Raw genomic sequence first — 13,603 nt, 5'->3', positions numbered from 1 at the left:
GTAGACCAGGCTGGCCTTGAACTCAGAAATCCGCCTGCCTCTGCCTCCCAAGTGCTGGGATTAAAAAGCTGCACCACCACCTCCCAGCTGTATAGTGATTCTTTACATTCCTTTTAATAGGCATTCAGTACATTATTTTATAGTTTTACCAGCATTGTTTTTGAGTTAGGGACAGTTGGTTTCTCTTCAGTATTTTGCTCTGGGAAGTCATACTATAAAGAAGCCTGGTGATAGTGGCACATACCTTTAAAACCAGCATTTAGGAGACGGGGACAGGCAGATCTCTGAGTTTGAGGCCAGCATGGTCTACAGAGAGTCCCATGACAGTGAGGGCTACACAAAAAACCCTGTCTTGAAAAACCAAAAAGAAAAGAAAAAGGAAAAACTGGCCAGAGGTGTAGTAGTGTTAGGCCCTGGGTTTGATCACCAGCACCACAGAGAGAGAGAGAGAGAGAGAGAGAGAGAGAGAGAGAGAGAGAGAGAGAGAGAGAGAGAGAGAGAGAGAGAGAGAGAGAGAGAGAGAGAGAGAGAGAGAGAGGAGAGAGAGAGAAGAATTAAAATGCATATGTATACACACAGATAATTTTTGGCACACTATCTTTGGGATTGGAATTTTTTTTTCTTAATAATGGTTGGTTCAGTAGTACAATAGAAGGCAGTAAAATCACAGAACCACTTTCAGTATTTTAACAGATTAGTAGAAATGCAATTAAAAGATAACTGAAATAACCAGATTCTTTGCCTTTAAATTTAAAAAGTATCTCTCATGTTGGTTTGTGGTACATGTGTACCTGTGCATTTGTAAAGGCGAGAGGAGAGTATTGGCTGTCATTTCCTATTGCCTTAGACCTGAAGCTTGTAGGCTTCACTAGACTTAGTGGCTGAACAACCCCTCCAGGACCCTCCCACCTCCACCTTCTAGCACTGCTAGACAACAGACTGTGTGGTGCTGGTTCTAAACTTGGGTTTTCAGCTTTCATCAGGGATTCATCTCTCCAGCCTGAGGCTTGATGGTTTCTTCTTGACCTTTTCTAAAACATCCCATTGACCTAGTGCTTATGCCTACTCTTAGAAAGACTAATAAGTGGATCAAAATGTAGTCTCTGTGCTTGGGTTCTTAGCTAATTATGGCTAGTAGTGTGGGTATGAGGCGCTCATGACACTGAATTCTGAGTCCTAGAATAGAGAATTGATGGAAAGAGTGCATCCAGAAAATTTTGCTGAGAAAAACTGTTTATTGACTTAACTTTTAATTTTGAGTGAAAAAAAAACTCTTAAACTAGAGATGAGAAAATGTATAATACAATTTAAAGGTGAGATTTTTCTTTTTTCTCTGTGCAGGGTTTTCTTGTGTAGCCTGGGGGCTGTGCTTAAACTGTCTCTGTAGACTAGGCTGGCTTGGAATTCATAGAGATCCCCCTGCCTCTGCCTCTTGAGTGCTGGGATTAAAGGTGTGTAGCACCACTGCCAGGCTAAAACAGATTTCTGATAAGAATGTTTTAATGAATTTTACTCATAATTGTTCTTTGAGATCAACTTAATATAATAAATACCTCATGACAGAAGCTAAAGCTTATTCTTGTGAATTTAAGTAAGGCACAGTTGTTAGGCCTCTATTGTAACATAAATGCAGTTTCCCTGTGCTTAAGTCACAGCGCAGCAGAATAATATTGGCAAATTTTTAATTTACTAACCAATATGCCTCCCTCTTTAGAATGAAGACCTGGTTTGTTTCAAAGATATCAAACCAGCAGCACTTTATCATTATCTCGTGGTGCCAAAGAAGCATATTGGAAGTTGCAAGGATCTAAACAAAGATCACATAGAAATGGGTAAGATGGTAACAGGACTCTCTGTGGCTACATCACATGGAATTCTCTTTAAACATGGCAGTGACAATTAAAAAAGAAAAAAAGTCTATTCAAATTATCAAGAAGAAACTAAGACTTCTTGAAACATTCTATTTAAGAAAACTAAAGAGAAATTTTTAAAAAATGACAGTATACTTTCCATGAATCTGTCATACTGACTTTAATTAGTAACTTGTGGCCATATGTTTTCATATATTAACCAGCCACAGTGGACTTGATTTCAGATGTGGGAATATTTAATTTTTAAAATCTTTCAAGAGATAATGAATGGTGCTTTATACTATTTTATTCTGTTTTTTAAGACTGGCTTTCAGTGTCTTGGCTCTAGCCAGCATAGAACCTACAGAAGCCTCAGAGATTGTGCATGTATAACCATGCCTGGCTTTGCTTTATTCTTTTAAATGATGGTTTTCTTGACTTTGAAATTGAAAGATGCTATGAACAATTATAAGTAAGTTATGATGTATTATGAGCTTATATTGCCTGATAATTCAGATGCAGATAAACTAGCACCATAGCTTAGTTTGATTTTGAGGTCTTGATTTTGAGCTTTTAGCTTCTGATAAGGAGATTTGAGTTTTGTTGCTTTGAGAGTTATTCTATATTCCCCACTCAGTGCTTTCTTTGACTTTTTCCTGATACCTTTTCCTGTTGTGGGAAATATTAAAAAATGAACCTGCCAGCTCTGTTCACTCCTGCTTCTCTCAGCCCGCCAGTTCTCTGGCCCCACCGCGCCATGTTTCCCTTCTAGTACTGGCACCAGAGGGCCACAACACTATGTCCTGGTGGGGTCCCACTGGCTCTGTCCCACATTCCAGTAACCAATTAGATATGTCATCCTCAAGGTTTGATAACACAATACCCAGTAATGCAGTAAAAACAAGACTCAATGCTTATAGTTAATCAGTCAGATTTATATATCAATAAATTCTCAATACGCAAGATGCCAGTACAATAGTTTCAGAACCAATTGATAATCATGAAACCTGCCCACCTAGATTAGGCAAATTATCCCAATATTCTAACCTTTATGATACCATAACAACCTGTGGTCATAGCCACGCTGAACCTGTGACTGGTAATAACCACGCTGATTCACGTCCACTGCCATCTTCCTTTCTTCTCATTACCCTGAGACACTCCCTGTCTCTGCAACTCTTAGCTTCTCCTCCCTTTTCCCTGTCCAATCACAGGCCTCCAAATCCTGGGACATATCACCTTTTCCGTTTAAATAAATAAATAAATAAATAAAAACCCGTTCTCTCAAAATATAAATTGTACTCTCTACTCTGGAGTTAGCATATTCTTGAGCCAGTAATCAGACATTTTTCAGTTTATTCTAGGTCTGTTTTAGTAGCCTTTCTCACCAGGGTCTGGGTTTAGTTTGGCAGTACTGTATGGTACTGTACAACAGATAAATCAGACTAGACTCTTTAGGGGTAAGAAAACTCTTAGAAAAAAATCTTGGTGATATAGCAATATTGTTCATGAGATTGTAGGTGACTGAATTATCAGTTTGAAAGTTGTTCCCAAATAATATAAAATTCTGGCAGGGAGGTGGTGGTGCACCCCTTTAATCCTAGTACTTGGGAGGCAGAGTCAGGCGAATTTCTGAGTTCGAGGCCAGCCTGGTCTACAGAGTGAGTTCCAGGACAGCCAGGGCTACACAGAGAAACCCTGTCTCGAAAAACAAAACAAAACAAAACAAATAAAATTCTTTGCTTATTTGTTCTAACCATGCTCTTTAGAACATATATTATTTATAAACACAGGGTAACATTTATGCTTATAGATATAATATTTACCCTATGACTGATTGATTATGTATTTCTTGCTGAAAGTTTCTATTTCATTCTTTGGATATTTACTAGAGATCATAGAACCTCTTAGGAAGTTTTATTTTATGTTCAAGGTAGAGGTAACTTCATGGACATTAGAAGCTCTTATAATAACTAGTTATTATAGCTGATGCATATAGATGTTATAAATATTGATGCTGATGTCATTAGGAATTTCATTATTTTGCCCCCTTTATGTTTCTTATGTAAATATTTTCATACCAAAATCTTAAAAGTTATTGCACTTAACTTTTATGTAATTTGTAAAGTGAGAAAAATAATATGTCCATGGAAGGATGTGGAACAGTGTCATCCCCCACCCACTGTTACTGATACTTAATAGAATTCCACTTGCTTACAGAGTGCATGGTTTTTAAGAGCATATGTTCACCCAGGTAGAAATCTTACAAAATACATTATTTGAAGGCTGTGGAATTAAATTGGATACTTAGCATAGCAGTAAATATGTTATGTTAAACAGACTTATAGTTAAGTAAATATGTCAAAGAAGAATTTTTAAATGAAATAACATGTTTCTAAATAATTCCAATATAAAGAAGAAAATACTGAGCTTATAAATAAATAAAAAGAGAACATATTAAAGTTTACGGAATAGAGCTAAAGTACCTAGAGGGACATTTGTAACTTTGGATGCTAATATTGAGAAAATAAGTCTTAAGGAACTGGAGAGGAAGTTTCAGTAGTTAAGCGTGCTTCCTGCTCTTCCAGAGCGCTAGCACCTCACGATTGCTTACAATTCCCTGTAACTCCAGCTCCAGGGGATGTGGCTTTCCCTTCTGGCCTCTGTGAGCACTTTCACTTACATGGTACACACACACACACACACACACACACATACACACACACACACATTCACACAAATAAAAATAAATCTTTTTTTTAAAAAGTAAAGAAAATGAGTTTCAAAGTAAGTAACTTGAGCTTGAGTTTCTATTTAAAGATAGCAGAGAATAGGGGGCTGAGGAGATGGCCCAGAGGTAAGGACACTTCCTGCTCTCTGAGAGGACGTGGCTTTGCTTTCCAGCACCTACATGGCATCCTAGAACTGTGTGTAACTCTAGTTTCAGGGGAGCTGACTCCTATTCTGACCTCTGTGGGCTTTTACATGGTACACAGACATACATTTGGACACACACGTACACAAAAAAATAAAAGTAATTAATTAAAAAATACCAGAGAAACATAGTTAAAGATAAATATTCCAAAGGAAGTAAAGCTTTAGTGAGCTTACTGTATAACGTAGTATAATACAGTTTCTTTCCTGGTTTACAGTTGAGAGCATGGTAGCTGCTGGAAAAACCATGCTTGAGAGGAATAATTTCACAGACTTCACAGATGTGAGGTATGTATGATGTGAGTAGAAGCTAACAGCAATTCTTGATTTTTTTGAAGTTTGTCTCTCATGAGAAGAGAAGCAGCAGTGACAGAGTTTGCTTCAGGTGCAGGATTTCTAGACGTGAGGATAAAGTTCATTGATGGTATAAACTTAATAAACCCTTTTTTTATGCCTCAGCATCTTCCAGAAACTTCACTTGTAGTTTGAACAGACAAGTATATACATACAATAGGTAGGTAACTTAGGACAAAACAGTCCTCCGTTTTTGTTGTTCTATATGTTAATCCCTATAAAATTGGGTAAACTGCATTTACTTCTGCAGACTTACATGGTTTAGAAATACATTGTTGGGAATAAGGAGTTGGTTTGATGAGCAAGTGCATGCCCAGGGACCCAAGTCTGAGTGCCTGGAATTCAAGTCAAAGGCTAGCATGGTATAAGCTCGCCTGAAGTCCAGGATGGGAGCAGAGAAGAAGCTTCTGGGGCCTGCTGGCTGCTGGGCAACCTCCAGGCTCAGAGAAAGGTCCTGTCCCAAGACAGATGATAAGTTAGGACACTCAGCCACATATGTACACACTCACACCATCATTAGGCTTCCAGCATAAAGTAAACTTGAATTTATTGTTTGCTGATCAAGAATTAAATGCCTTTCTATTTAAAAGAATGAGCTTATAAATGTTTTATAAATTAGGAAATGATGGACAAATGGCATCTAAATTGTTTTAGTATTTAATAAGAATCTTTTCTGATGACAAAGCTTGTTTTTGTTTTGTTTTGTTTTTGTTTTTGTTTTTGTATTTCCGAGACAGGGTTTCTCTGTGCAGCTCTGGCTGACCTGGAACTCATACTGTAGACCAGGCTGGCCTCGAACTCAGAAATCCTCCTGCCTCTACCTCCCAAGTGCTGGGACTAAAGGTGTGCGCCACCACCGCCTGGCTTTGTTTTTTGTAATAATTGATATTACTATGGAAATGTTGGTTAGTGTCTGGGTATTGTATTAAAGGCAAAAGCCTGCCATGTACTGGCTATGTCTTAAAGTAAACGAACGCTGCCTGAATGTCTAGTACATTTGTACTGAAGCTCATTTACAGGAGCATATCTTTGCAGAATTATTCTTCTTATGATAAGTACCAAAGTGCCTAATAATAATGCCACTTGACATGTTAGAGGTCGCATGAGACTGTCTTTAATAGATGCTGTGAATTGTCTATGAACTTCAGCATCAAGGACTTTGGCAATACTTGAGCATAAAGAAGATAGTAAAAGATCTGTGAATGGGAATTTTCATCTTTGAAAAGTTTTAATCTTACTTGATTTACATGTAATCTCAGACATGTTGAGAAATAAGTCATCAGTAACCTCTTGTGTTTCAGAATGGGTTTCCATGTTCCTCCGTTCTGTTCCATCTCTCATCTACACCTTCATGTGATAGCACCAGTCAAAGAGTTTGGCTTCTTATCAAAGCTGGTTTACAGGCGGGATTCGTACTGGTTCATGACAGTAAGTGATCCTGTCACAGCAGCAGCATACCAGCAAATTAAAAGTGTTTGACTCTTTTGTTTTTGTTTTCTTGATTGTACTAGACTGTTTGGCTTGACCACTTATCTTAGTAAACTGCACCCAGAAAATATATATATTCAGAAATGTTTATATTTATTTATTTTACATTGATGAATAGTGAACCAGAATCGTCTTATACTACTAGGCAGTATTTCTTTCTGTTGCTATGTCTCAACTCCACCTCCACCCCTGAAGTGTTTGTTATCCAGATAGGCCTTGAAATTGGAATCTTTCTATGAGTCTCTGAGAGAACTGTGATTGCAGGCTCATGCTTCAATTCCCAGTTTCAAATAATATTTTTAATTTTGAGGAATTTTTCTGAGCAATCTGATTCTATAAGATGAGAAATAGGACAAATATAGAAAAGCAGAGCTTTAAGAATTTAGCTCTGGCTGGGCAGTGGTGGCTCATGCCTTTAAACTCAGCACTTGGGAGGCAGAGACAGGCAGATTTCTGAGTTTGAGACCAGCCTGGTCTAGAGTGAGTTCCAGGACAGCCAGGGCTACACAGAGAAACCTTGTCTGAAACAAACAAACAAACAAACAAAAAGAACAAAAAAAAACCAGAAAAAAACAAACAAAAAAAAGAATTTAGATCTGGGCTGGGTGGTGGTGGCACATGCTTTTAGTTCCAGCACTTGGGACACAGAGCCAGGTAGATCTCTGTGAGTTTGAGGCCAGCCTGGTTTACAGAGCTAATTCCAGGACAGCCAGGGCTGTACTGAGAAGTCCTGTCTTGAAAAATAAAAAACCAAACCAAAGCAAAAAAATAAATTCAGATCTAGATATAAATTCTGGCTTTTCTTAATTGAAAGATCATAATACAGATAGTTTTAAAAGCTCATGTTCTTTTTGCTCTGCAGTACTAGGCGACTGAATGCAGTTCAGTATTTTCATATTTTCTCTGCTGGGTATATATGCACAGTGTTTTTCCTTACCACATACCAACCATAGTTGTATGCTTATTATAATCAAAGAACCAACACTGATACATCATCACTACCTAAGGCATTAGCTCACTTCAGGTTGCACTCTTCTTGCTGTATTCCCTGTAGGTTTGGGTAGATGTATGGCGTGTACCGCCCACTGTAGGTTTGGGTAGATGTATGGCGTGTACCGCCCACTGTAGGTCCACACAGAACCATTTCACAAGTCCTCTATGCTATCTGTTTTGTTCTCCTTCTGGTTGTTAGCTACCAGTGATATTTTTAATGTCTCCAAAATTTTCCTTTTTAGAGTTCCTTCCTTCTTCCCTCTCTTCCTCCCTCCCTTTCTTCCTTCTTTCCTTCCTTTCTTCCTTTGTTCTTGTTTATGTTTTTTGAAACAGAATCTCACTGTGTAACTCTGACTCTCCTGAAACTTAGACTGGGCTGCCCTCAAACTCAGAGATCTTCATGCCTCTGCAGATCCCTGAGGGCTGGGATTGAGGCATGTGCCACAACACTGGACCTTCAGAATTTCTTATAATTGGAATCTCCCATTTGCATATAACATTTTCAGAGTGACTTATGTCATTTAGTAATATGATCTTGTTTCATTTATTTATTTATTTAATTTATTTATTTTTATTTTTATTTTTTTGGTTTTTTGAGACACGATTTCTCTGTGTAGCCTTGGCTGTCCTAGAACTCACTCTGTAGACCAGGCTGGCCTCGAACTCAGAAATCTGCCTACCTCTGCCTCCCAAGTGCTGGGATTAAAGGTGTGTCCAGTTGATCTTGTTTCTTATATATCTAGTTTAAGACATTTTTAATATTGTATTTGTTTTTCTTGTAGCTTTTTAATATTTTATGTCATTTGGAATCTGCCTTTTATATTACTTTTACTATAATTTATAGAACTCTTGTATTTTCTTTTTGTAAGATACTTTTAAAACAAAATAAGACGTTTCTTCCTCTTTGGTGTTACAAGAAAAATTATCTAACAGAGGCACTGATAACTAGAATGAGCCATATATTCATGCTTTTCAAATTTATTTTTTATTACAGGTTGATTATTTGCTTGAAAAGCTAAGAAAATAAAAATGTGGAGCATGGACAAGTTCCTTACCTGACTCAGAAGAGCTCTTGGTTTTCTCTCTGTGAGGCTCATTGCGGTCTGAAGGTTTGCTGGCTTACACATAACACTACTGATGAGTAGACTTAGAGTTTTTCTGAATATCTGTTGGACATATGTGAGAACTTTCTCACTGACCTCTTTGTTTCTTTCTTTTTTCTTTTTAAAGATTTGTTTATTTTATGTATGTGAGTACACTGTAGTTGTCTTCAGACATACCAGAAGAGGGTGTCAGATCACATTGCAGATGGTTGTGAGCTACCATGTCTTTGCTGGGAACTGAACTCAGGACCTTTGAAAGAGCAGTCAGTGCCTTTAACCACTGAGTCATCTCACCAGCCCGACTTCTTTGTTTCAGTGCTCATTTATGTAAGGTTTTATGCTTAATATACTATAGCTAAAAGTCCATTTAATACAGATTCTGCTAATCAAGATACATCCTATATTTTTTTTAAGTTCAAGTTTCATTTATTAATGGCCTTAATAATAATTTGTGATGAATAAACTGGCATAAAAATTTTGAACCTTTTACAGTGAAGAAGAAAAATTAGCCATTTTATGATAGTTTCGTAGTCTTACACATAAATTTTCAAAATAAAGCATACCATGCCACTAATATTGTGTGATCGTGATGATAGAAGTAGTTGTATGTCATTTTTAACTTGTTTCACACACACACACATTTATTTCCCCTTAGCCATAGGGAAGAGATTCTTTGAGTCTCTCAGTGAGTACACAAAACCCAGGATAATACCAAAACCCGTAATATATTCTGTGCTTTTTCATTTATGCATACCATAGATAGTTTATAACAAGCATAGTAAGAGATTAACAACAATGTTAATAAAATAGAAGTTACAACAGTGTACAATTAAAATACTGCCAATGTTCATGATTGTACTTTGTTGCCATATAAAGTTGAATATAGCTACTCTGGTGCTATGACAGTTAACCTAATAACTGAGGTAGGTACTATAGGTGAGTCACATTATACAGACTGTGTGGATGGGTCTCAACTCAGGCGGGGTAGAGAAGAATGGTGTGAAATTTCATTTTTCTGTGCAGAGTTGCATCTAGTTTATGATATGTGGATTGTTTATTTCTGGCACTTTCATTTACTATTTGGGATTAACCATAGGCAACTGAAACTATAAAAGTTAGGTCACAAAAGGTGAAGGTTTAGGTAAGAGGGAACTACTTTAATGTACTTTTAAATGAGTGTTTTTGTTAGCTTAACAAAATGAAATGTGCCGTTTTCCCTGTCAGGAGACAAGAAAGAAACACAATTTAGTCATGTATGAAAAGTGACAGAAATTGTTGTCATATGGTATGCTTTTTATCAAAAGAAAATGAAATTAAACAGTGGTTAGATCAACTCTTATGAAAAGACTCGATTAGAAATAGACACAGATAAAGAAGTTTACCTTGATAACATAGTGCTAATCTATTGGTATATCATTCAGTGATGGAGTTGGGAGTTGTTCTGGAGGTCTCAACACACAGGAGTGACTGAAGAGAGTTGACGTGGTGAAAGCCAATTCTACATTGTGCCTATGTGTAGTAGTGTTATATATGTGTACAGCAAGAAAGAAGCATTATAGAAATCCGCTAAGATTTCTGGCTTTTTTGATTGATTGTTTTGACATGCTATATGCAGTTTTAATTATCATACCACTTATTGCAGTGCTTTGTTATATCTATAGTTAAGTGTTCTGTAGTTTGATTAAAATTCATTAATTTGGGGGCTGGAGAGATGGCTCAGCGGTTAAGAACACCGACTGCTCTTCCAAAGGTCCTGAGTTCAAATCCCAGCAACCACATGGTAGCTCACAGCCATCCATAACAAAATCTGACTCCCTCTTCAGGAGTGTCTGAAGACAGCTACAGTGTACTTACATATAATAAATAAATAAATCTTTAAAAAAATTCATTAATTTAGCCAATAATTTTTAATACTTAATGAGTAAGAAACACACTGGGATCCAGGACTAAAGAAATGATACCGTTCATCCCGTGTCCGGTTGCCAGTGCTATGGGAATAAGACAAAAATCATTTATTAGATTTTAGTGTGTTAAGTGTGGTAGAGTCCAGGCAAGTGGCCATGAGAGAGAGACCTCTGACAGGAATAGAGAGTAGGTAGCAGACATCAACATCAAGGCTCAGTGTGAGCAGACTGATGGTAGGAAAGCTGAGAACCTTGTGCTCCATTTCCACTCTTAATTCATACACTCTTCTGAAATAGACAAAGGGGCTCTGGGGTCTCAAAATTAGATTTATAGGTTTTACAGCACTGCCTTGTCTAATAGCTTTCTGATTATTTATATAGCTGACAATTTTTTTTCTGTACTAGTAAAAATATGACAAACTTTGGGAAAAGTGCAATCTTTGAATGTTTTTTGCTGTGAATTTGCAGTGATACAATTGGTCACATTAATGATAGTACATTGAAGGTGGTTAAGAGGTTTTTCAGATGCCTTTAGGGACCTTTAAAAATGTAATTAGCTGGTTGATTCTGTTTTTATAAGTTTATATCCTCTTATGGGGTCAAGGATCTGGTGCTTACTGCCAGGTGATGAAACCCTGAGGATCTATGTTGGATCTCTAGACCTATTACAGGTGGAACAAGTAAATAGGAATCTACAATGTTGTCCTCTGACCTGCACAAATGACCTCTATGTATTGCTGTCCCCCATCCATTATAAATGGACACATACACTGATGATAACAAAAATAAAATATAAAATCCTTAAAAGAACATGTTTCGTGTACACTTTCTTTACTCATAAAGATGAATAGTCAAATTACAATTAAAATCTACTTAGCCTTTTTGGTAGTATTCAATTATATATCCATGACAGCACTTCAAAGCAAAGCTAATTAGTAGTGTGTCTTATTCACTATTGTATTTCTATGAAGAAACACAATGACCAAGGCAACTCTTATAAGAGAAAATTTTTAGTTGGAGACTTGTGTACAGTTGTAGAGGTTCAGTAATCAGCGTGGTGGGCATGCAGGAAGCTCTGGAGCTGTAGGTGAGAGCTGCATTCTGATCCATAGGCAGAAAGAGACACTAGTCCTATTTTGGAATTTTGAAACCTCAAAGCCCACTCCCAGTAACACAATTCCTCTACTCCACTTTATTAAGGCCACTTCTAGTTTTTCTAATCCTTTCCACACAGTTCTACTCCCTGGTGACTAAACACTCAGGCATATGAGTTCTGTGGGTGCCATTCTTGTTCATGATGATACTGTAAGGAATGGTCAGTTATAAAGTCCAGCAGTAACTCTGCATATCTGTATTAGTTTTCGAGTCAACTTTCATAAATACAAATGAAGAGGAATCCTAAACTGGGTGTTGTGCATAGGCCTATAATTTGAACACTCAGGATGGGGAGGGTTGAAGGTCTTGACATAGAGTTTGAAGCAAGTATAGAATACATGAAAACTAGTTTCAACAAGAAGTAACTTTATATTTTACTGAATTTTCATTTATGTAGTCATTTCTAAAAGTGTTCTTACATTTTAGAGTATTATCCTAACAACTTAATCAACTAAAATAGCTTACCTTTTTATTATCAGAATGATTTGTATTTTGATGGGGGTGCAAGGAGAGGGGCACAATAGTTTAAGGGTTTGGCTCTTGTGGTTATAATAGTACTTCTTTCAGAGTCAGAAACCAGAACAGCAGATAGACCCAGCAGAAAGTCCTCGTAGCTGATCTGTAGGTACTAGAGCTTGGGAATGCTGGGAAGTCAACGTCTACCCATCTCCTTGGCTACAGGTAGTCCCTCTTCACTGCTGGGTAAAGCTTTTCAGGTGTAGCCTGTTGGGGTAGGAGCACGCATAGCCAGGTGAGTGAGCTCTTATCGACTCTCTAGAAACTCACTGGTTCATTGGAGGGAACTTTGGTGATACTGTGCCTTGTTTAGGGTATTTGGTAGACATGGTAGCTGTTGCTTACGTTGTCCTCAGTGAAAGGATTTTAGCAACACTAACAAAGGCAAATCTCTTTTTTTTTTTTAAGCAGAAATTCTCATTAAAAACAACAAAAACCTTTCCCAATGCTATTTATTGGTCCCTGCAATAAACTATACATTGAAGTTTGACTATTATAACACCTAGTACTTGTAGCTATTATCTGTAGGAGGCAGTATTCCAGGTTTTATAAGAAAATTGAAGCTCACAGATGTTACACAATTTGCTGAGAGCATAGGGATAATGAGGTGAGGTTTGAGTAACATGGGCCACCACTGTCTGTGTGGTGGCTGTCTTGATCACTGCCACTAAGCATCAGTTATATTTCTGGCACATGCTGCTAGGAGAAATAGGATACTTGTATATGCTGTGCATTATCTAGGTGGAATGCAACCCCTCCCCCAATATAGGTCTCAACAGGACAACGTGCTTAGTACTTTTTATCAGAAATGACACATGTAGAATGTATGTTTAGGTAGCTATGTCTGTTATGGTACTAGGCCCATCTGAATAATTAGGGTAACTTTCACCAGTGTTTTTAGTCTACCACTGGCTGTGGATTGACTGTGTGCCTGTAACAACATAGCGTAATTATAGAGTGCTAGTCTGAGGAAGGCTTTTTGGTTGGTTTCCATACAGAGCAAACCAAGGTGGGTCCTTGACAGCTCTTGAAAAAAGTACACTTAAGTGTTCAAGCAGGTGAGGCCTAGTCTTGAACGATTAGGATTCTACACTGAACAGTGAAGTTTTAGTCCAGTGGACTATCACTGGGAAACTGTGCGGGATCACCGCAGTCACCTTAAAACAATGCATCTCACGAGGGGAGCACGCCAGGAGAGCCAGACTTTGGGAACAGCAGGATCTCGCGCTGCCCCTTCGCGCCCCTTCCCAGAAGGTGCCGCCTGCCAGCGTTCCTGGTCGGACTTCCACTTCCGGTTCCGGGCTGA

General features: G+C 37.8%; 1 protein-coding gene across 1 annotated transcript in view; it reads left to right on the top strand.

Moving 5' to 3' along the window:
* Nucleotides 1–9,290, top strand: part of Hint3 (histidine triad nucleotide binding protein 3) — an 11,433-nt gene extending 2,143 nt beyond the window's left edge. Inside the window, exons 2-5 of the mRNA XM_031380711.1 lie at nucleotides 1,715–1,832; nucleotides 5,003–5,072; nucleotides 6,440–6,566; nucleotides 8,614–9,290. Of these exons, the coding sequence (XP_031236571.1) occupies nucleotides 1,715–1,832; nucleotides 5,003–5,072; nucleotides 6,440–6,566; nucleotides 8,614–8,646 (348 nt within the window). The 3' untranslated portion in view covers nucleotides 8,647–9,290. The remainder of the gene's footprint in view (nucleotides 1–1,714; nucleotides 1,833–5,002; nucleotides 5,073–6,439; nucleotides 6,567–8,613) is intronic.
* The last annotated feature ends 4,313 nt before the right edge of the window (nucleotides 9,291–13,603 follow it).

The sequence above is a fragment of the Mastomys coucha genome, unplaced genomic scaffold (assembly GCF_008632895.1).
Source record: "Mastomys coucha isolate ucsf_1 unplaced genomic scaffold, UCSF_Mcou_1 pScaffold2, whole genome shotgun sequence".
Classification (NCBI taxonomy): Eukaryota; Metazoa; Chordata; class Mammalia; order Rodentia; family Muridae; genus Mastomys; species Mastomys coucha.
This window is presented reverse-complemented; position numbering and strand designations above follow the sequence as displayed.